The 23,604-nt window shown below is 39.5% G+C and overlaps 1 protein-coding gene across 2 annotated transcripts; it reads left to right on the top strand.

Moving 5' to 3' along the window:
• Positions 1 to 949: 949 nt before the first annotated feature.
• n4bp1 (nedd4 binding protein 1) lies at positions 950 to 23,604 on the top strand. 2 transcript variants are annotated; one of them, NM_001004870.1, is made up of 8 exons: positions 1,100 to 1,415; positions 5,342 to 6,669; positions 8,540 to 8,670; positions 9,535 to 9,631; positions 11,439 to 11,546; positions 12,339 to 12,446; positions 20,025 to 21,307; positions 22,965 to 23,604. In NM_001004870.1, the coding sequence occupies exons 1-7, from the start codon at positions 1,155 to 1,157 to the stop codon at positions 20,449 to 20,451; spliced, it is 2,460 nt and encodes an 819-aa protein (NP_001004870.1). In that variant the 5' UTR covers positions 1,100 to 1,154; the 3' UTR covers positions 20,452 to 21,307; positions 22,965 to 23,604. The 2 variants fall into 2 exon arrangements, with proteins under 2 accessions (XP_012816266.1, NP_001004870.1); XM_012960812.3 differs by lacking the exons at positions 20,025 to 21,307; positions 22,965 to 23,604 and adding an exon at positions 17,489 to 17,788 and having other exon boundaries at positions 950 to 1,415.

The following is a 23,604-nucleotide window of genomic DNA, read 5'->3' as shown; positions in this document are numbered from 1 at the left end:
TCTGTGTCTCCCCAGATACAGCCTAGAAGGTGTGTCTTTACAAATTGCAGCCTAGGGGCTCCATATTGCATTAACCTGCCACTGAATGCTACAATATGCATTTTGAGTTGAAACCAGCTCCATGTCTGCACAGAGGCTAACGCAGTGCCTGTAAGGCTAGTTACATAGTTAAGTTGGGTTGAAAAAGACCAAACCCTTCCAGAACGCATAAACATATCCTGATCTATCTAATCACTCACATACATAAACTATATATATATACATCAATACTAACTGTAGATATTAGTACCACAATAGCCTTAGATACTATGCTTGTTCAAGAACTCATCCAGGCCCCTCTTAAAGGCATTAACAGAATCTGCCATTACCACATCACTAGGAAGGGCATTCCCCAACCTCACTGCCCTCACCGTGAAAACCCACCTACGCTGCTTCAAATGGAAGTTCCGTGCCACATGGGGCTGATTTTCAGCCTGCGTTCAGCCCCTACGCTGGCATCAGCCTGCAACCCTGAACGAACCCATAAGCATTGTCTTTATCTGGGTGCAGGGAAAGGTGGTGGATATCAGCCAAAACAAAGAAACAAAAAAAAACCCACAAGAGTTTGCATTACACAGCCATATACAAGTCTGCCTGCAAGGTGCAGGCAAGGTAGGCAGGTTGGTGCCAGGGTAGAGGCTGAACACAGGCTGAGAATCAGCCCCTAGTGGCACTTGCCAAGGGGCCAACTGTTTCTCTTTCTGCGTTTAAACAGCTTTGTTTGGCTTTAGCCTTGAAGCTCAACATGAAGGGCAGTTAGGGTAAGCATGTGAAAGACTAAAGAAATACTTGATGCCAATGTTATAATGTTATAATGAAAAAAGCTTTTTTACTGCAGCAGTACTGCTTTCACATGTAATACCTAGTTTATCTAAGGCGACCCCTAACCTTTGTGTTGTTTCTAGGCAAACTCAGAACAACGAAATAGCCAATCACACTTCGTTTGGTTGTTTCTGTCGCAAGTTGAATCGGTAGAACCCAAGCCCCTCCCACTACAACGAAATGCACAATTAGTGCGTCCCCACATGGTGGCGCGCAATATATTTGTTTGTGCTGTCATGGCCGCTCTACCGTTTAGGAATGGCGCTCCAGGGGTAAGGTGAGGGAAAGTTACCATGGCTTCGGGTTCCGTCCAGAGTTCGTCAGGCAATGGCAGAAGACAAGCGGCAGTGGTGGATGAGTTTACAGTTCCGGGAGATAAGAGGAGCCTTTTGGAAAAGAGCCGCCCTAGGATCCAGGCCTTGTTCCCGGTGCTGTTTACAGTGCTGGGTTCGTTGGAAACCTTTCAGCAGTCTGAAGTGAAAGAGGACGAGGAGAAGCCAGGTCGGATATGGCTGCAGCTGAAGGGAGAGAAGCAAGCTGTGCGCAGAGCAAAGGTAGTGTTTGTGAGGCGCCCCCTTCCACTGCTTCCTATAGTTTGCTAAGTTATTAGGCTTTAGGACAGGCAGTGCAGTTGGTCCCTTTAGCTTTAGGCAGTGCAGTGCAGTTGGTCCCTTTAGCTTTAGGCAGTGCAGTGCAGTTGGTCCCTTTAGCTTTAGGCAGTGCAGTGCAGTTGGTACCTTTAGCTTTAGGGCAGGCGGTGCAGTTGGTCCCTTTAGCTTTAGGCAGTGCAGTTGGTCCCTTTAGCTTTAGGACAGGCGGTGCAGTTGGTCCCTTTAGCTTTAGGACAGGCAGTGCAGTTGGTCCCTTTAGCTTTAGGACAGGCAGTGCAGTTGGTCCCTTTAGCTTTAGGACAGGCAGTGCAGTTGGTCCCTTTAGCTTTAGGACAGGCAGTGCAGTTGGTCCCTTTAGCTTTAGGACAGGCAGTGCAGTTGGTCCCTTTAGCTTTAGGACAGGCAGTGCAGTTGGTCCCTTTAGCTTTAGGACAGGCAGTGCAGTTGGTCCCTTTAGCTTTAGGACAGGCAGTGCTGCATCTGGCGCTCCGAGGGGGTCTCTATATCTGCTACTACTGGACAACAGAGGGCCAAGTTGTTATGAGTCTGAAGCTGGTTGCATATATAACAAATGAAGTTTGGGGTGTGTGTGACCAAGTAATATGTATGTGCCATGGATACCATTCCTGACCAGCCAGTGTCTTGGCAAAGGATAAAGTCCTTTAGTAGCTAAAATGATCCGGTATGGGATTTCTTATTCTGTAAACCCGATTGCCAGAAAGTTCCGAATTATGGAAGAGCCCTCTCCCATAGATTCCAGTTTAGGCAAATATTTTTGTTGCTGGCAGAATGACCCTGTTGGGTTTATTTAATGTTTACATTTTTTTTTTCAGTATGGTGATCCAGATTACCAATGACTGATTTCATGTACTGTGTGCTCAGTTACAGATACAGCACAATGCACGTGTAGGATCTATTATCCTGAATGCTTGGAACTTTTCCCCCTGTAAATATAAAGCAATTAAAGGGGACATATTGTGTTAGAAAACAAAAATGTGGCAGTGTATTATATGCCTATCAATACCCAAGGAATGTAGAAGTAAAGTTGTGTTTCAAGCGGAGTTACTGAAAATTTCTCCAAAAACCCTACTAATCCTGCCAATCTGTTCAACTTCCTGCTCTCTCTTTTTTTCCCAGTTGTGCAGAGATGTTTGTGGCACTCGGCACACTGCATTATAGAATAGGAACCAATCAGCAGCTAGGCTGACCTGATAGGGAACTAAAGATTGTCTTAGCATGTGTGACTTAAAGGAACAGTAACACCAGAAAATGAACGTGTATAAAAGTAACTAAAATATAATGTGCTGCTGCCCTGCACTGGTAAAAGTTGTGTATTTACTTCAGAAAGTCTACTATAATTTATATAAATAAGCTGCTATGTAGCCATGGAGGCTACAGGCACATAGCAGATAACAGATAAAACACTATTGTATTCTACAGAACTTATCTGTTATCTGCTATGTAACCTGTGCCTTTTCTCCTTTTTTCCAGCTTGAATGGCTGCCCCCGGGGCTACACAGCAGCTTATTATATCAATTATAGTAGTGTTACTGTAGCAAACACACCAGTTTTACCAGTGCAGGGCAACAGTACACTATATTTTAATTACTTTAAAGCTCTTTCAATTTTTGGTGTTACTGTTCCTTTAAGGGCTCTGAGGCACAGTTAGGACCCAACAACCTCTCTCGGGCAGGGGAGCTCCTGTGAAGGGGCAGTGTTTAGAGTTAATAATCATTTTTTGCCTGTTACAATTATTTTCTTAAATTAGACTCTCTGGGAGTTGGCCTTGCCACAATTTGTAGCTTTTTGGATATCCTTCAGGGATTTTATACCAATGCCAGAGAAAACATCTAGTGTGAAATTATCCAAAGGCTCTTGTGTGTGTATGTATGTATATCTTTATTTATAAAACGCTACTTATGTACGCAGTGCTGTACAGTAGAATACATTAATACAAACAAGGGGTTATTAAGATAATAGATAAATACAAAGTATTACAATAAAGACATAAATAAAAGGTACAGTTGCAATAAGAGTCAAAAACACAAGAGGATGGAGGTCCCTGCCCCGTAGAGCTTACAATCTAAATGGGAGGGTAACTTACAGACACAAATCGGCAAATATAAGTGCTGTAGGTCACAGTTGGTGACACTACAATATAAGTGTTCGTTTCCAGATCAGGTGTTTGGTGAGTGCTCCAAAAGGTAGTCTTTTAGTTTGGTTTTAAAAAGACTGAGAGAGGATTCTCTCTGGAGGAAATCAGAGAGGGCATTCCAAATGTAAGGGGCAGCAAGGCAGAAAGGTTTAAGGCAGGAAACGGCAGTAGTAGTGGGGGGCGCAACCAAACGGTTGCTCTGCGAGGAACGAAGGAGTCGGCCAGGAACGTACGCAGACACAAGGGAAGAGATGTAGTGAGGAGCAGAGGAATGGAGGGCTTTGAAGGTTAAGAGAAGGAGTTTGTAAGATTTTCTTTGTTTAATAGGAAGCCACGATAAAGACTTTAGCAGAGGAAGGGCCTGAACTCTCCTGGATGCAGCAGTGTTTAATATAGACTGTAGGGGGGAAAGATGGGAGTTAGGGAGGCCGGTTAGTAGCAGGTTACAGTAGTCAAGTTGGGATAGGATGAGAGCATGCATGAGCAAACTAGCTGTTGCAGTAGAAAGAAAGGGACGTATTTTGGCAATATTGCGCAAGAAAAAGTGACAGGTTTTGACAGTGGTGTTAATATGGTCAGAGAAGGAGAGACTGAGTCAAAGATCACCCCCAAACAACGCACCGAATGGCCAGGGTTGATGAGGGTGCCTTCAATAGAGATAGAAAAGGGGGGAGTAGGACCAGGCTTAGGCGGAAAGATCATTAGTTCAGTTTTTGTTAGGTTCAGTTTTAGGTGGTATATACATGTGTATATCTACAATTGTATCTTTATATTACACATATGTATAATATGAATCTGTTTGCATGTACCTTACCACAAATACCTTTTGGATTGTATGATTTTATAATGCACACATTTGTTGCTTAATTTATAAGGAGGATAAATGGAAAGAAGCACTGTTGATTATTGTACACATTTGCACCAGTGACGGAAATTGTGTGTTATGATGCTTTTGACATATGTACTCGTATGCAATACCAGGTTCCAGGGAACATGTATTGATATTTTTTCTATCCAGCAATTTTTAGTCCAGTTCAGTACAGTTTCCTCCAATCTTTGCAGTGCTCTCATATTTATCTGTTAAATGTTGTTTTTGGAGTAGGGACCGTTTGCCACCTTATCACACGCCTTGTTCCATTTAAAGCATATAGGCCTAAACCTAGCAGCACTAATGTCCATTACTTGTAGCTAATCTACATTTGTTGGTCTATACTGGGTATGTACACTGAGGACAGCAGGTAGACTAGTGAGATTGCCTAACCCCACCTCTCCTATCCAGTAAACTTGGCCACTGTTGCTATTTTAAATGTATACCTGGGTGAACTGGGAGAATAAAGTGATACAGCACTTTAAAATCATGATATATGTAAACATGTATCCTGTATCTCAGGTAAGTGCTATGCCAGCTGGGATATTCCCAAATGACCTAGCTTGCTTATCTTGTCACTTGTCTAGTTCCTGTACAGTCATGACCCTGCTGTTCTCTGACAATAAACAAATCTCTTAAGCATACTTCCTCATATCAAGCGTGCATGACACTGTACTTTCCAGACTGGCTACTTGTTCATCTGTGTCAGCTATGTGGTCACAGTGTTATGTATGTGTGTGTATACATTAACGTACATTCGGTTCACACACTTAATTCTTGTTTTTTTTGTATTTTTTTTTTTTAATCCCCATTGTAAGATTTGTTTTTAAAATACTTCTGTTATAGGAATATGTGAAAGGCATCTGTGAGCCGGAATTGGAGGAAAAGCAGAGTTATCCAAAGGAAATGCATTGCATCTTTGCAGGGGCCCAGAGTTCCTTTCTTAATCATCTTATTCAGGACACTTGTGCAGATGTGGCTCTATCGGACATAGGGGTCCTCGGTATTAAGGGAGCAACTGAACCAGTGGTAATGGCACAAAGTCGTGTTCAGCAGTTCATTGCGCTTTTTAAAGATAATCTAAGTTTACCCAGTCACAAAGAACCTGCAGTGAAAAAAAAGTTTAAATTGTATGTTGAAAAACATGTCGACAAGTATACAGTTGACTTATTGCTATTGCCAAGTGCACTGAAAAGTGAACTCTTAAGTCTTGCATGTGACAACCAACTTTCATGTGAGGATCTCTCAAGGCAGAGTTCAGATGACAAAGCTGAATGCAAAGTAAACCAAAAAGATGAAGTGTCTAGAAAAGGAGCAGGGACTCCAGTAACAGAACTTACAAGTCAGCTGGATTCTGTGTTTTCAAGTGCAGCAGAAGATAGCCCATGCCTGATAGAATGTCCATATTCTGAACAAGACCGTCTGTCCGTTAAAAGACGTAGCTCGGAAGCAGAGGAAAGGTTCTCCAAAAAGCCATTTTCTTTAGAGGCTGTTCAAGTAGATGGCCCTGTTAACAGAAATGCTGACAAAAACAATGTTCCCATTATTGACTTGATATCGGAACCTAGTGACTTTGAAGATTCAGTGATAGTTGTGGAAGCTGATGACTGCGTGAGTTCGGAAACAGAGTATAAAATACTTGTTAACTTCTTCAAAACTATGGGGTATTCTCAGATTGTAGTTGAGAAGGTAATTGATGATCTTGGACAATCAGAAGAACCATTAAAACTTCTAGAAGAAATAGAAAAGCAGAGTAAAAAAGAGCTGTCTGTACCCTTTAGCCAATCCAGCAGTTATAGTACAGACCTGCTGAAGGCCAGAGGTACTTCAAGTCTGCCTAAATGTAAAATTGCCATAGCTGAGACTGTACAATCTGCAGCACCGTCAAAAGTGCAACCTAAAGCTTTACTTGCCACAGACAAAGCAGGACCTTCCAATCCCTTTTGTTACAAATCCCAGACAAAAGCAACTGTGGTAAATCCTATACCTACAGATCAGACAACTATTGTGGCACCAGCTGAAAGAGCCTTTAATAATCACTTTGATCCTCCTTTAACTGGAGTACAGATATTCCAAAATTCTTTAAAAGTACAATATCGATTAGAACTGAAAAATGAGCCTGGAAGATGGGACTTGAAACATATTATCATAGATGGCAGCAATGTTGCAATGAGGTCAGTGCTGCGAACAGCCTTATTTTATATATTTTACCTTCAGTATTGGTGATAATAATGTTTAATGATTGCCTATCTGTATTTAATACCCAAGTGACATTGTCTAAACTTGATGCAGAACACTAAAATGTATACAAAATTGAGCATGCATTGATGCCGTTCAGAAAGGTACTTGCATTAGCACATGCCTGCTCTGATGAGTAACACGCAGGTGCAATTGCAGGGGAATCCTGAAATTACCAATGCCTGCACCTGTGGGTAATTTTTGGGTACCCATTATAGGTGCTTCACTTATTGGGCGGAAAAATGCATTTTGGCTTTCAAAAGCTGCACTGGTAAAAGTTGTGTGTTTACTTCAGAAAGTCTACTATCATTTATATAAATAAGTTGCTGTGTAGTATGGGGGCAGCCATTCAAAGGTGAAAAGGCACAGGCACATAGCAGATAACAGATAAAACACTATTGTATTCTACAGAACTTATCTGTTATCTGCTATGTAACCTGTGCCTTTTCTCCTTTTTTTCCAGCTTAAATGGCTGCCCCCGTGGCTACACAGCAGCTTATTATATAAATTATAGTAGTGTTACTGTAGCAAACACACCAGTTTTACCAGTGCAGGACAACAGTGCATTATATTTTTATTACTTTAAAGCTCTTTTATTTTATTTTTTGGTGTTACTGTTCCTTTAAGGCAGTAGTTTTTGGTTGTACCAGAGTTAGAGAGCGGAACCCAGAATATTTCCTCTGAAGTGTGGGGTGTCGGTATGCTGCACAGACTTTATGGGTCTCCTCAACATGTCATGCACAGTTTAGAAATATATTTAAATAACTCATTTTTTTTATAGATGTATAACAAATACTTTCTTGCTTATGGCAAATGGGATGCATTCCACTGGCATTTCTCTACTGGCAAAAAAACTCCTATATCTAGCAGAGGAACCTGTCACTAGTTTAATGGAAACCCTGGTAACAAGCTGATTTCGAACAAAAAAAGGCATACAAGGGTTTTATTAAAACTAATGACAAGTTTCTTCAGTGGTGCATTATATGTTCTGTGTGCCATGTGCCTCTAGTAGGTGAACATGTTTGTGTTAATTTCTGTTTTGCATTGCCACTGTATTAAAATACGACTGTGGGTAGGCCGACAGGCTTATGTTGTTCCATCATCAACTGTTGCATCTTATGTATTCCACGTGGCTAAATGACTATTCTTGCTATTTGCAAATTAATTTTAAAGGACAAGGAAAGCTAATATACCAGGGGCTGATCATTTGTTAGGCACCCTAGTGTAATAAATTGCTATTTTTTTTTTTTTTTTTTTGCCTGAGTAGGTGCAGATAACTTTGTTTTGAACGTGCTTTTATGGTGACCATATGCTGAAAAACCTTTTGTTGGCTTGTGTATGGCTGTGACAGTTTATTGGGTGGTAAAAATGGCAACACTGTAACACCAGTGAATTAGTCTTTTGCGTTATTTTAAAGGTGCTGAATACCAACTTGTTTAGTGAATAGGGCTTGTGTTGAGCATACTTTTTGGTGGATTACCTGTGCACTGGAAATTAAATTACCTACTTTGGAAGGACCAAATATGGTGTAGCTTTAATCTCCCCTTTGCCTTGTTTAGCTCAAGAAATAATAAAAACAGATATTTCTTAATTACCAGTTAACAATATGCAAAATGTATTTTCAGTGCAAGCCCTATTCATTGAATTCATATTAAAAAAAGAGGGGTATACTGCCCCTTTACGAGCTGCTTACACAACAGTGACACTGATGTGCAGCATCTTACTGAAATTCTATGCATAATTCTTGTAAACTTTTCATATTTCGCTTGCTTCTCTCTAACAGATTTTTTGTTTTTCTTGCAATAGCCATGGATTGCAAAGATTCTTTTCTTGTCGAGGCATAGCCTTAGCTGTTGAATACTTTTGGAAGAAGGGTCACCGGAATATTACAGTTTTTGTTCCACAGTGGAGAACAAAACGTGATCCTTTTATCACAGGTACTGTGCTACTAAATGATTACACATTCTACTTGTTACAGTAATTTGCATCAAAAGGGAATTTTATATATTATGGTTATACTTGTGGTGCTGTGTATATGTTGTTCTTAGTGCAGCTGATCCATATTTTATTGCTGCATAAAACAAATTAGTTATAAAGGTATAGGACCTGTTATCCAGAATGCTCGGAACCAAGGGTATTCTGGATAAGGGTTATTTCCATAATTTGGATAGTCCTACCTTACATCTACTAAAAAAACAATAAAACCCAATAGGACTGTTTTGCATCCACTAAGGATTAATTATATCTTAGTTGGGATCAAATACAAGGTACTGTTTTATTACAGTGAAAAAGGAAATCCGTTTTAAAAGTCTAAATTATTACATACAATTTTTTATTTTTTTTTTTTAAAGATTTTCCTTTTGTTTTATTTGTCTTGCCTAATATGCCATTGGTTGGCTAGCTGGCCACAACCTTACTTATCCTAGTCATCCTTTTGTGTTTTTAATCCCCTGTCAACATGCTAGTTTAGCTGCCACAGGTCAGACTGGAAAAGCAGCCAGCAAGAACTGCAATGGATGACTTGCCCAAGAAAGGTTTTTGGGGAAAGATTTGAGTAAAGTAGCTGTTAAAACCACATCCCTTCTGTTTGTAGGTCTATATAAAGCAATGGCAAAAAGTTATCCTTTAAATTGATTTTTTTTCCTGGTATGCAAATACTTGACTCATACAACAAAAATGTATTTATTTATAGAAGCAGCTCAACCAAAACAATATCGGGGAACAACAGGGAACTTTGCTTGAAAAAAAATATCAGCCCATGTCTCTGTATCACTAATAATGCATTTCCTCATCCTCTACAGAACAGCACTTCTTACAGCAACTGCAGGAACTGGGAATTCTGTCATTTACTCCCTCCAGGACAGTGCTGGGAGCTCGAATTGCATCACATGATGATAGGTCAGAATGTCTAAATACACCAATATATAAATACATACTTAATAGTGATATGAAATATATGACTTTAATTCTGGCTTTACATAAAGACAAACTCCTCCTTTTTTTTTTTTTTTTATCCCACTTCTCATCCTGAAAAGGGTGTAAATATTGCAATTCATATTCCACTCAAATGTTTTGTCCCCCCAAGACCTCAGTAATACCAGTTATATCATAATTTTTTTAAAAAAATGCAATTAATAACACATGTTAAACTATAACGGATGGCACTCCAATCCAGTGATTTCCATTGTTTATGGAGATCTCTGCACACACATTTTTGGAGATGCTCCCCCTTCCATTCATGGAAATATAGTAGTGGCTGTAAGGGAAAAAACATATGATCAGTAATCTGAAATAATGCAAGTCAACTGTTTTCACATACAAATGTAAAGGTTACACAAATTAGAAGAAGCAAGAAAAATTTAGACTCTCATTGAGGCCCATAAGAGCCATGGGGCCGATTCACTAAAGTCCGAAATAAGGAGTGCTATTTATAGCATGCGTTAAAAATCTTATCACTTCTTATTTTTCACTCGATTCACTAAAAGGACACTTGTCATAATTAAGAAGCGATGTTCTTGGCGTTATTTATCTTACGATGACATATTTTCAAGCAATATTTTATGCAGCGCACAAGATATTACGCAGCGCGCAATATTTTATGCAGCGCACAAGATATTACGCAGAGCGCAATATATTACGCACATAACCATTACTTTCTGAAAACCACCATTTCCCTGAAAACTGGAGGATGCATCACTCTAGGGCCAACATATACTTGAAAAAATACGACTGCAAACTCCATGTTGTGTTGCCAATAGCTCACGAACCGCAATTTTCTTTAAGTACCGCCTGCCCCAAGTAGGGTTAATATTCACACAGATTAACACGATATTTTGCACGTTTAACGCTTCATATGTGTTTGTGAATCATGCGTTAGTACTATTTCTATTCGCTAATTAACGCAATGCGTTTTTTTTGTGCATGCGATATGCGGATTAACACATGCGAAATGACTTTGATGAATCAGTACTTAATTATCGCATGCTTTTTAATGAAAAAAACTATGCGATAAGCGTTATTGACCTTTAGTGAATCGGCCCCTATAACGCTTATCGCATAGTTTTTTTTCATTAAAATATGTCATCGTAAGATAAATAACGCCAAGAACATCGCTTCTTAATTATGACAAGTGTCCTTTTAGTGAATCGAGCGAAAAATAAGAAGTGATAAGATTTTTAACGCATGCTATAAATAGCACTCCTTATTTCGGACTTTAGTGAATCGGGCCCATGGTATTTAATTTGTCAATCGACATTATTTGCTTCTGTAGTAATAACCTGTTGTAATCACCACCCCTGGAGGTGAAATACACCACCTGTAGGGCCAACCATCTTAATTGTGTGCTACCATGTCCCTGCAGTTTAAAATGTTTACTCATGGGCGGCGAAAATGCGATCGCACTGTACATGCAAGCCTGCACCTGTAAGTGCCAAATTCAAGGGGCTAAAGAGCCGCTTGTAACTCGTGAGCCACGGTTTGCCCACCACTGGTGTAGACTTTAGGCATCTCACGCTTGTGCTGCATTCAGTCTGAAAACTAGTGCTTTTGATTAAATAAACCTGCTGTGAATGCTTTCCTTTGGCATTTCTGATTTGTTAGAAGTATGTATACTCTTTTGCTTTGAGAATAGGTGTAAGAATAGTATAAATGTAATTTGTGCACTGCTTTTATGCTTGCAATTTTATTTTCTGTCCTTGCATTGTAGGTTTCTTTTGCATCTTGCTGAGAGAACTGGAGGTATAATCATAACAAACGATAACTTCAGAGAATTTGTTGTTGAATCACCAAGTTGGAGGGAAATTATTAAAGAAAGGTTGGTCTCTCTGTCTCCTTCCCTTCCCACTGCTACTATTTGATATGCGTTGATCATGTTTCCGAAAGGATAAGTAAGCCTTTTATATTTAAAAAAGACACAAAACGGCTCCACCGAATAACATATCTTTCTCACTGGATTTAGTCTCATCTCCTTTCTAAACCACAAGGGAGAGGCAGGGCTCAGAAAAGGGATTGGAGCTTCATGCTAGTCCAAGAAGTAGCTGAAATGACCTGCAGTTTTCAGCTTGTAATTTAGAAACAACGTGAGACTTGAATGCAAGGAGAAAGGTATTTTTTTGGGGGGACTGTTTACAGTAATTTTAAAGTCAAATAATAATAATTTTAATAAAAGAAAACAAAATTAAAAATTCTAAGCATCTTTGCAATATACATTCATTACAAATTTGTAATGGTTTTTGAGTTTGTATATATAACTGCTATTAAAAGCAGTTTTTGTCTGTCCTTTTCTATTCGCTGCCCTGATGGCTCTGACAATGTAACACAAGCCAGCAGATTGGCAGAATTGTCTTGCTGGAGGAGACTGAGCTTTGCAACAGCCAGGAGCTTAGCAAATGCTGCTTTCAGTAGCAATTACATTTACAAATAACTTTTAAAGCACTGAAAATTTTTAATAAATTCATATAGGAAAGTTGCTTGGAATAATGTTTTCTTTTATTAGGCATAAACTTATATTTGGGGTTGACACGAGATTAGACAGTTGTAATAAAAAAATAAATTGAGTTATTATGAGTAGTTATGGGTTTGTTGTTTTTTTTTTTTTTTTACGCAGATTGTTGCAGTACACTTTTGCTGGTGACATTTTTATGTTACCTGATGATCCATTAGGAAGATATGGGCCCAAGCTGGATGATTTCCTCAGCAAACAGCCAAACAACCGGTAAAAATAGTTAAAGAGCTTTTGGATTTCCGTGATTATAACTTTTAAAAAAAAAATCCCCTCCTAGTGTACAATAATTGACATCACAAAAACGGTGTAAAATAAGAGTTGTATTTATAAAGCTGTTTGTTCTTTTTACTCCTGATACTACAGCTCCTGTCAACATTTATCAAATCAGCAGGCAGAATCCATCGCTAAATTAAAAGTGGTGATATTTTTAAAGTGCATTTTGAGTTGAGCTGGCGTAATCCATTAAATTCAAATGGGCTGAGAAAAAATTCTTTAGGGAGAAGGAAAGTTAAAAGCACCAGTGGGTGCACTTACCTAATACTATGGACTAGTGCTTCTATTAGCAGAAAGTCGCACGAGTCCGGGGTATATGCAGGCAAGCGATCATCTTCCTCCTTTCTTCTTTTTCTGTGATTCTGGGACCAATGCCTGTGCAGCCAGCATGAAGAAAGTAGGTGGAAGAGGATTGCAAGCTTGCATGTACCCCCTGCCAGTGCATTTTTTTTTTTTTTTTGCCAGAGGAGCACCAGCCTGGGGTATCCATTAAGTGAATAAATTACACTGATTTTTGATAAATGAGAAGTAAAAGTCAAATAACTGGGGGGGGGCTAACATTTTATCTAAAAGCAGTGTAATTTATAATGGTATTGCGTTTTATACCAGCATTTTACACCCTTACACATTTATTAAACAGCTTTATAAATACACACAATTTTAAACCACAAAGCATTGTGTTAATGTAGTGATTAGTGGTGTATTTTTTTTCTTTTTAGCTTTTTAAATATTCCCCACTTTTATCTTCCCTGGTGCAGTCAAATGATTCCTGGTTGTGGATGCTATAAAACTACTATTCTCTTCACTTGATATATATGTTTCATTCCCTTTATTTCAAACTTTAAATTAACCTATCTTTGTGGACAATATAAGAAAATAATTTGCAGAATAAATACACCAAAAATGCGCACCAAACCAACAGGGTAAGTGATACCCAGAAGTGTCCAACCATAAGTACAAAAGACTGCTTATCTATTTCAGACTCCTACATAGAACTAGGGCCAGAAAAAAGGGTAGGCAGAAGAGGTATGTGCCTAGGGCACAACACAAGGAGGGAACTAGGCACATACAGTGGCCCCCTTGAACTTTTCCACATTTTGTCACATTACAGTCACAAACATGAATCAATTTTATTGGAATTCCACGTGAAAGACCAATACAAAGTGGTGTACACGTGAGAAGTGGAACGAAAATCATACATGATTCCAAACATTTTTTACAAATAAATAACTGCAAAGTAGGGTGTGCGTAATTATTCAGCCCCCTTTGGTCTGAGTGCAGTCAGTTGCCCATAGACATTGCCTGATGAGTGCTAATGACTAAATAGAGTGCACCTGTGTGTAATCTAATGTCAGTACAAATACAGCTGCTCTGTGATGGCCTCAGAGGTTGTCTAAGAGAATATTGGGTGCAACAACACCATGAAGTCCAAAGAACACACCAGACAGGTCAGGGATAAAGTTATTGAGAAATTTAAAGCAGGCTTAGGCTACAAAAAGATTTCCAAAGCCTTGAACATCCCACAGAGCACTGTTAAAGCGATCATTCAGAAATGGAAGGAGTATGGCACAACTGTAAATCTACCAAGACAAGGCCGTCCAACCAAAACTCACAGGCCGAACAAGGAGAGCGCTGATCAGAAATGCAGCCAAGAGGCCCATGGTGACTCTGGACGAGCTGCAGAGATCTACAGCTCAGGTGGGGGAATCTGTCCATAGGACAGCTATTAGTCGTGCACTGCACAAAGTTGGCCTTTATGGAAGAGTGGCAAGAAGAAAGCCATTGAAGTCCCGTTTGCAGTTTGCCACAAGCCATGTGGGGGACACAGCAAACATGTGGAAGAAGGTGCTCTGGTCATATGAGACCAAAATGGAACTTTTTGGCCAAAATGCAAAACGCTATGTGTGGTGGAAAACTAACACTGCACATCACTCTGAACACACCATCCCCACTGTCAAATATGGTGGTGGCAGCATCATGCTCTGGGGGTGCTTCTCTTCAGCAGGGACAGGGAAGCTGCTCAGAGTTGATGGGAAGATGGATGGAGCCAAATACAGGGCAATCTTGGAAGAAAACCTCTTGGAGTCTGCAAAAGACTTGAGACTGGGGCGGAGGTTCACCTTCCAGCAGGACAACGACCCTAAACATAAAGCCAGGGCAACAATGGAATGGTTTAAAACAAAACATATCCATGTGTTAGAATGGCCCAGTCACAGTCCAGATCTAAATCCAATCGAGAATCTGTGGCAAGATCTGAAAACTGCTGTTCACAAACGCTGTCCATCTAATCTGACTGAGCTGGAGCTGTTTTGCAAAGAAGAATGGGCAAGGATTTCAGTCTCTAGATGTGCAGAGCTGGTAGAGACATACCCTAAAAGACTGGCAGCTGTAATTGCAGCAAAAGGTGGTTCTACAAAGTATTGACTCAGGGGGCTGAATAATTACGCACACCCCACTTTGCAGTTATTTATTTGTAAAAAATGTTTGGAATCATGTATGATTTTCGTTCCGCTTCTCACGTGTACACCACTTTGTATTGGTCTTTCACGTGGAATTCCAATAAAACTGATTCATGTTTGTGGCTGTAATGTGACAAAATGTGGGAAAGTTCAAGGGGGCCGAATACTTTTGCAAGCCACTGTTTCTCTGTAACCATTATCATAGCATTGGTATTGCCAAGGCGTAAAGTGTTTGTGCATCTCCACTAGATCATCCATATTCATCCTATCAACAAAGAGCATTGCTAATGTTTGTTGGTTCCACAGTTGATGCCCACCTCCTCCCTTATAGGGGGCTACATTCTCTCCATTCAGTGTATGCTCATCTGTTACATTTGCTGAAATGCCATTACTCCATTATTTAGAGAGGCTTGATAAGTTTCCACCACAACATCATGTGCCATCCTCTTTGTTTAAGGCAGCTCAGCTTGCATTTTTTTCAGTTGATGGTATATGTGATGCTTTTTAGCCTGAAACATTTTGGATGGCTGCATTTAGCGCAGTGTGTTCTGGCACAAATGTGCCTGTACCAAAGGTTTCAGGTGTTTTGTTCAAATGAATGGAAACTGAATGTACCACTTTTATGCCAACTGAGATTGCTTGTGCTGTGTTCCTTACATAGTTACATAGGGTTGAAAAAAGACCAAAGTCCATCATGTTCAACCCTTCCAAGTAAACCCAGTACACACAACCTATACTTACCTATCTATACAATCACATACATAAACCATATATGCCAACATCACAGTAGCCTTGGATACTATGCTTGTTCAAGAACTCATCCAAACCCCTTTTAAAGGCATTAACAGAATCCAACATCACTAGGAAGGGCATTCCACAACCTCACTGCCCTCATCATGAAAAACCACCTGTGCTGCTGCAAATTAAAGTTCCATTCCAGAATCCAGAGATCCCCATTTACATTTTTTTTTTAACACCAAAGCAACAGGTTAGTAGTATCTCTGTCTACCCCAACAATTGTAATATTGGTGTGTAGACAGCCATCTCAGTGCATTTTGCCTGAGCTTTCAGAAAGAGCCAGCCTATTGTTTCTTCTATTCCCATGTAACTGGAGGAGTCATGAGTTGGGCTTCTTGGATTTCTTACTATTGAGACGGGGGAAAAGGGGTGATATCACTTGCATCACAGCAGTAAAGAGTGACTAAGGCATAAGTCACATAGCTATTGCACCCTGGGAAATTAAGAATATGGTTACCCTATGAAGTTTAAAAATTAAACTTAAAAAATCTGTTTTTTAAAAGCACAATGGAGGATTCTGCTGGGGAAGCTCTATTAACTTAAATTTGGCAGGTAAAGATGCTTGGTTTAATGAATGCGGAAGAAATATTTCTGTTGCCCCACCTAAAATACAAAATACTTAAAGGAGAAGGAAAACTAAGTAAGCTTTATCAAAAAGGTCTATGTAAATACAGTCATAAGCACTCACAGAAACGCTGCATTGTCCTCTATCAAAAGAAACAGGATTTCTTGTCTTTTGTGTAAACAAGTTCATTGGTATCTGACTTCCTCTTTCAGAAAAATCCTTCGTCCCCTGGGCAGACTCTGTGCAGCTCTCTCCCCTCTTCTGCTCCCCCATTTCATAAGAATTCACTCCCCCTCCCATCAAAATGCGTGATCTGAGCCAGATCTGAGACCAAACTAAAATGTCAGCTGCTATCTTAAAGGACATGTCAACCCCAAAAATATTTTTTTGCCTAATAAAATAAAACATTATTCTAAGCACCTTTCCAATATCAATTTAATAAATAATTTGTAAATGCAATTTCTATAGAAAGCAGCATTTGCTGAACTCCTGGTTGTTACTTTTTAAACAATGTTGCAAGTGCCAGGCTCCTCCAACAAGGCAGATCTGTAAAATCTGTTGGCATATGTTACATTGTTTCAAATGCCAGAACCACCAGGGCAGAGAATAGAAAGAACAAACAGGCAGACACTGCTTTTAATAGCAGTTACATATACAAATAACTCAAAAACCATTACAAATATGTAATAAATGTATATTGCAAAGTTGCTTAGCATAATGGTTTCTTTTATTAGGCAAAATTTATTTTTGTGGTTGACATGTCCTTTAAGCAAATGGAGAGAGAGCCTCTAGGGCTGTTTACTTAGGAATGGTGCAGCTTTGTGCAGAATAATTATAGCATTCTAGCTTGCACTAATGTTGCGGTAAAATGCCAAAATTACTTTCCTTCTCCTTTTAATGTAAAGATTGTATTGTATTAATATATTTGGAGATTTTACAGCATGCTGGGACAGTTTCTTGACAGTAACACTATGGGAAACCAGTGTCATGGAACTACCACCTTCTCTAGTACATATTACACGCTATTGTAAGCTATATGTGAAACTGATTGATTTATTAAACATCAGCTTGAGCTGTTTATATATCTGTGTATAGTGCAGAACACCCCATTTGGCTTGACCTAAATGCATAGTACCCATTTGTAATTCACTTTTCAGTAACAGAATGAGGCCAAGATCCCACTTATTTATGTGATGGCTCAGTTTGTGCAAGAACTTATTTCCACCACTGATCTCTTCATGGTTGAAGACCGCTCAGATGTCACACATTCATCTTCCACAAGACTTCTCAAGCATCGCTTCCAAAAAATAATCTGGCCCAGAAAGTAGATTTGTCATTTTTGCTTAGAATATTCTCTCTTTAAATTTAAATAAGCAAAGCATATACAAATTAAAGGACATTCTGTAATATATAAGTAAAATGTAAAAAATAAATAAATAAAAGTTTTTATTAACCTCCTTGCTGGACTGTTTAAAGGAGGAGATATTTATTAAAGGGTTGTTATATAAAGTTCATGGTTAATAGTTTCTATAGAATTGTCTTATAGTACTTGTGGCCTGTCATGTTACATTGTTATTTGGGAACAAGGCAGGATTAATTATTGCTAAATAGCCTGGAGTGTGCCATCATCAGTAGGAAGGAATTGACTTGATCACCGCAGCTTTCTACATTTGTGCTTAAGGCTGATGCCACATGAGGCGTAGGGCTGATATTTTCGGCAAGCGGAAAAACGCTTGGCGAAAATTCAGCCCTACGCCTGCTACTTGTGCCTGCACCCGAATGAATGAGATACGCTCGGGTGCAGGCACATGTAGCCGATATACGCATGAAAACGCGAGAGAATGCAAAGTCTCGCGTTTTCATGCGTATATCGGCTACATGTGCCTGCACCCGAGCGTATTCCATTCATTCCAGTGCAGGCACAAGTAGCAGGCGTAGGGCTGAATTTTCGCCAAGCGTTTTTCCGCTTGCCGAAAATATTAGCCCTACGCCACGTGTGGTATCAGCCCAATGTATCCGGGGCTAGAATTAAACCAGGCAGACTTAATTGGAGTACAATAAGTGCGGCAGAAAATAAGAGGATCATTTAAAGGGAGAGTTTGATGTATTGGCATGCGGGTAAATGTTTCAATTATTTATTTTTATCTATGCTGCACTTTGAATTTACACATATCAGAGAATGATCAAAAGTTACCTGCATTTAAAGGGTTAACTTAAAAACCAAAAAACAAACTGTCTTCTGCTGATGTATTATTAATATATACTGTATTGGCAGCAGGCACAGAGGCAGTCATTGTGTTTTCAGCCATCCAGTATTTATTATCAAATTACTTCATTGTATAGTCTATTAAATTAAGGACAAAAGAACACACAAATCCCAAGCAGAGATGTGTGCGTCGTAGCACAGTGTTCCACTCCTCTGGCACTATACAGCATAAGATTATACTAAAGATTTGAAAAACTGATAAAAGGTCAGATAAATCAGTTGGGCCATACTTTTCTCTAACGCCCACACCACAAATTATGTCCATTTAGAATCCTCACTGCACAAGAGGAATTGGCCTAAAGTACGGTTACTGGATCATGTGAAAATTCAGACACACCAAATGCCTGTTGCAGCGCTGCACCAATCACACTGTACCAGGACATGCAAGGCATTGCTGGAATAAAAAAAAAAAAAAAATGTTATAATAATAAAGTAAAAGTAGCATAGAATTAGATTTTATTTATGAAAGAGATAAAAAAAAAAAAAAAAAAGTCTCCCGCACTAAAGCGTTGACACATGGTCTCCTTGTAGAGAATTTTAGAAATCTGAAATAATGATGGGAATAAAGACTAGAAAAGCCAACAGAGCCTATATTGGGGCTCTGAGAATAATTGTGGTGTTTAGTACTTATATTTATACATGATTGAAAGGAGCAGGATGAGGATGCAAATGCAGGAAGCTATTTTGACAGCTGAGGAAGCAAAAAAAACATTATACAACCTATAGTGTAGGGTGCTGATTACATTTCTTGTCTGTTATAGTTAATACGGCAAGGGTAATTCTGTCACATAACCAGTAAATCAAGGCTGTGCTTTTACAACAAATAGTTTATTTTGGAGCAAGGAGTTCTGTGTGGTTTTATTCTGCACTTGGTGTCTCTGGGTGTGTCACTATTAAAGATGTACATCATTCTCTTTCCAAATAGACTCGTATAGTAGGTGTATTCCCAAGCCTGCCCTTGCCAGCCCAGTATGGTTCCCTAGATACCCATACAGCAGCAACAACACACATGAATGAGTAAAGGACTTCTTGATGTCCCTGTGTTATTATGTGGTTTATCCAGAAAACACTCCCTGTTTGTGAGGCATGCTGTCATGTTTGAGAACACTTGTTGTAGAACATGGATAACCGTTGGTATCAGGATGTTTCCTGTGTCAGACCTGTTAATATGAATTTGCTTGTTTGCCTCAAATCCTACATGCCCACTACTAGTTAGTTGCAATAGGGGTTGTAAATTATTTTCTCTGGCACTGTCATAATGCTATACCTTGCTCTTCCCCTTAAAATGATCATTGTAATGGAAATATGAATAATTCCAGACACAGTCAATGCCTTTACTGCCATTTGCACTGCTTTGTGTTGTCATTTCAAACTATATGTGATCATTCGCTTGTCATTTATACATTGGTGTATTTGTGTTCTTGCAGAACTGTGCACAGCAGTTTTCCATCCAGCAATGAAAGGTTCGTTCCTAGGGATCAGTTTGCTCCTCCAAGAAACATGGCACCAAAAACTGGACTTAATCAGCCCATGGCACCAAGAGCCGGACATAATCAGCCCATGGCACCAAGAGCCGGACATAATCAGCCCATGGCACCAAGAACCGGACTTAGTCAACACAGATTCTTGCAACTGATTAAACCACAAGAACCTTTTACACCAGCTCTGCACAATATTGCCCGGCCCTGTCCTATAATGCCTCCAGAGAGAAGTCCATCTGAGACCATGCAATTAAAAGAAGCCCTTTTGAAAATATTTCCAGAGGCAGACCAGAGACATAAAATAAATGAGATATTAACAGCCCACCCATTTATGAGGGACCTTAATGCACTGTCAGCAATGGTACTTGATTAAAAACAAGGGACACCAGCAATTAAAATTTATTGAAGGAAATTATATTTTGCTTTTGAAATGTGGTCTCAGGGATAAAACTTTAATACACACAATTTGTAAAGCCAACTTGTGACACTAGCAGTTTGGATAAATATATGCTAGAAATATTGTGCAAGTCAGTATTCTTAGCACTGAAAATGTTTGTGCTGTACATTATAGCGATTGTATTTGAAATTCCCTTTCAGACAGGTTTTTTTTGTGCCTCTTAAACCCTGATTACCTGATGCTGTCTTTATATATTTATATATAACGAAACAAGTTATAATTTGGTCATGGAAGACATCTTGCTATGTAGGATGTTTAGTTCATGCATTTGTATAGGGACAGGTTAAAAAAAAAAAAAAAAAAAAAAGTAGTAGTTGGGCTCATTTATCAGCGCTGGACAGATCTGAACCAGGGCAGTAACTCATGGCAACATATCATGTTTGCTTTAATTGGTCTACCTGCAGCATTCTACAAAAAGTTAATTAGTGATTGGTTGCTATGGGTTACTGTCCACGTGCAAATATGCACAGTGTTGGGAAATGACCCCAGCGTATATTTTCATATGTTTTGTTTAACCTACAAAAATGTCACTGTTTATTTTGTGGCTGTTTTTAAGCATCTTGTGCAGTTTCTGAATACTGAAGCAGTCCCTGGGACGTTAAAATGTACAATCCAATGCACTTTGAGTAAAATGTTTTGTTTCTATTTAGCAGGTAGGTTGGCTAAACCTTTAATTCTACGTGTTCCCTTGTATCTGTAAATAGAAATATATACTTATTTAATTTGCAGTCTGATAATCCCCTAGCAGTATCTAAGCATAGCACAGGCATAACACTGTACCCATGTGTCTGATGGACTTTTGTGGTTTTTAAGCACATACAGTGGAGGAAATAATTATTTGACCCCTCACTGATTTTGTAAGTTTGTCCAATGACAAAGAAATGAAAAGTCTCAGAACAGTATCATTTCAATGGTAGGTTTATTTTAACAGTGGCAGATAGCACATCAAAAGGAAAATCGAAAAAATAACTTTAAATAAAAGATAGCAACTGATTTGCATTTCATTGAGTGAAATAAGTTTTTGAACCCTCTAACAAAAAAAGACTTAATACTTAGTGGAAAAACCCTTGTTTGCAAGCACAGAGTTCAAACGTTTCTTGTAATTGATGAGCAAGTTTGCGCACATTTTAGGAGGAATGTTGGTCCACTCCTCTTTGCAGATCATCTCTAAATCCCTAAGGTTTCGAGGCTGTCTCTGTGCAACTCTGAGCTTGAGCTCCCTCCATAGGTTTTCTATTGGATTAAGGTCCGGAGACTGACTAGGCCACTCCATGACCTTAATGTGCTTCTTCTTGAGCCACTCCTTTGTTGCCTTTGCTGTATGTTTTGGGTCATTGTCGTGCTGGAACACCCATCCACGACCCATTTTCAGTTTCCTGGCAGAGGGATAGGAGGTTGTCGTTAAGGATTTCACGATACATGGCTCCGTCCATTTTCCCGCTAATGCGAATAAGTTGTCCTGTGCCCCTAGCAGAAAAACACCCCCAAAGCAAAATGTTTCCACCCCCATGCTTGACGGTGGGGACGGTGTTTTGGGGGTCATAGGCAGCATTTTTCTTCCTCCAAACACAGCGAGTTGAGTTAATGCCAAAGAGCTCTATTTTGGTCTCATCAGACCACAGCACCTTCTCCCAGTCACTCACAGAATCATTCAGGTGTTCATTGGCAAACTTCAGACGGGCCTGCACATGTGCCTTCTTGAGCAGGGGGACCTTGCGAGCCCTGCAGGATTTTAATCCATTGCGGTGTAATGTGTTTCCAATGGTTTTCTTGGTGACTGTGGTCCCTGCTAATTTGAGGTCATTAACTAACTCCTCCCGTGTAGTTCTAGGATGCTTTTTCACCTTTCTCAGAATCATTGACACCCCACGAGGTGAGATCTTGCGTGGAGCCCCAGAGCGAGGTCGATTGATGGTCATTTTGTGCTCCTTCCATTTTCGAACAATCGCACCAACAGTTGTCACCTTCTCTCCCAGCTTCTTGCTAATGGTTTTGTAGTCCATTCCAGCCTTGTGCAGGTCTACAATTTTGTCTCTGACATCCTTGGACAGCTCTTTGGTCTTTCCCATGTTGGAGAGTTTGGAGTCTGCTTGATTGATTGATTCTGTGGACAGGTGTCTTTTATACAGGTGACTAGTTAAGGCAGGTGTCCTTAATGAGGTTGACTAATTGAGTAGAAGTGTCTAACCACTCTGTGGGAGCCAGAACTCTTAATGGTTGGTAGGGGTTCAAAAACTTATTTCACTCAATGAAATGCAAATCAGTTGCTATCTTTTATTTAAAGTTATTTTTTCGATTTTCCTTTTGATGTGCTATCTGCCACTGTTAAAATAAACCTACCATTGAAATTATACTGTTCTGAGACTTTTCATTTCTTTGTCATTGGACAAACTTACAAAATCAGTGAGGGGTCAAATAATTATTTCCTCCACTGTATGATAATTGATCCCATTTTATCCTAACCAGTTGTGACCACAAGTATTACAGTTAAGCTATTTCATTTAAAGGACATATAAACCCCCCACCAAAAAATGTAATCAATGAACATCCTGTTTTTAAAAAGGTTAATAGTAAGGCTCTTGGTTTACTGAGCATGCTCACTTCTTCTCAACTCAGGTTACGAAATGCTCTCAAGTCTAGCTACCAATGAAGAGATGGCACTGCTGATTTCCATAGAAATCTAAGCTGTACACTATGCTGGAGAAACATGTTTTTTTCTCCAAACCTCCTGCCCTGAGCTCAGTTTAACCATTACAGTGCTCAATCCAAGCAGGACTTTATCAGTTCTGCCTGTGTTCTTGATTGCATGAACTTTACAGGGCACATGTGCTGATTGCTGACATCACTGAAGATGTGTCAGAGGAAAAAATGGCTGTTGAGTAAAAGCTGCTGTTTGTTTTAGGAAACTTTGATGATATGCTGATGAAAGGAGAGGGTATATGCAATACGAATGGTGTGGTTTAGGTGGGGGAAATGTGCCCAACTTACATACATGGTAGGAAAATGTAGGCTTTACATGTTCTTTAATAAAAGAATGGGCATTTATTATCCCTGTAAATTTACAAGGCA

Source organism: Xenopus tropicalis, chromosome 4 (assembly GCF_000004195.4).
Source record: "Xenopus tropicalis strain Nigerian chromosome 4, UCB_Xtro_10.0, whole genome shotgun sequence".
Taxonomy (NCBI): Eukaryota; Metazoa; Chordata; class Amphibia; order Anura; family Pipidae; genus Xenopus; species Xenopus tropicalis.
Note: the sequence above shows the minus strand (reverse complement) of the source record. Positions and strands in the feature narration are given on the sequence as shown.

Excerpts from the sequence above, each read along its gene's own strand:
- n4bp1 (NM_001004870.1), top strand. The coding sequence starts at position 1,155 with ATGGCTTCGGGTTCCGTCCAGAGTTCGTCAGGCAATGGCAGAAGACAA. Across the intron at positions 1,416-5,341 it reads AAGCTGTGCGCAGAGCAAAG|GAATATGTGAAAGGCATCTG; the intron begins GTAGTGTTTGTG and ends CTTCTGTTATAG. Across the intron at positions 11,547-12,338 it reads AGGGAAATTATTAAAGAAAG|ATTGTTGCAGTACACTTTTG; the intron begins GTTGGTCTCTCT and ends TTTTTTACGCAG.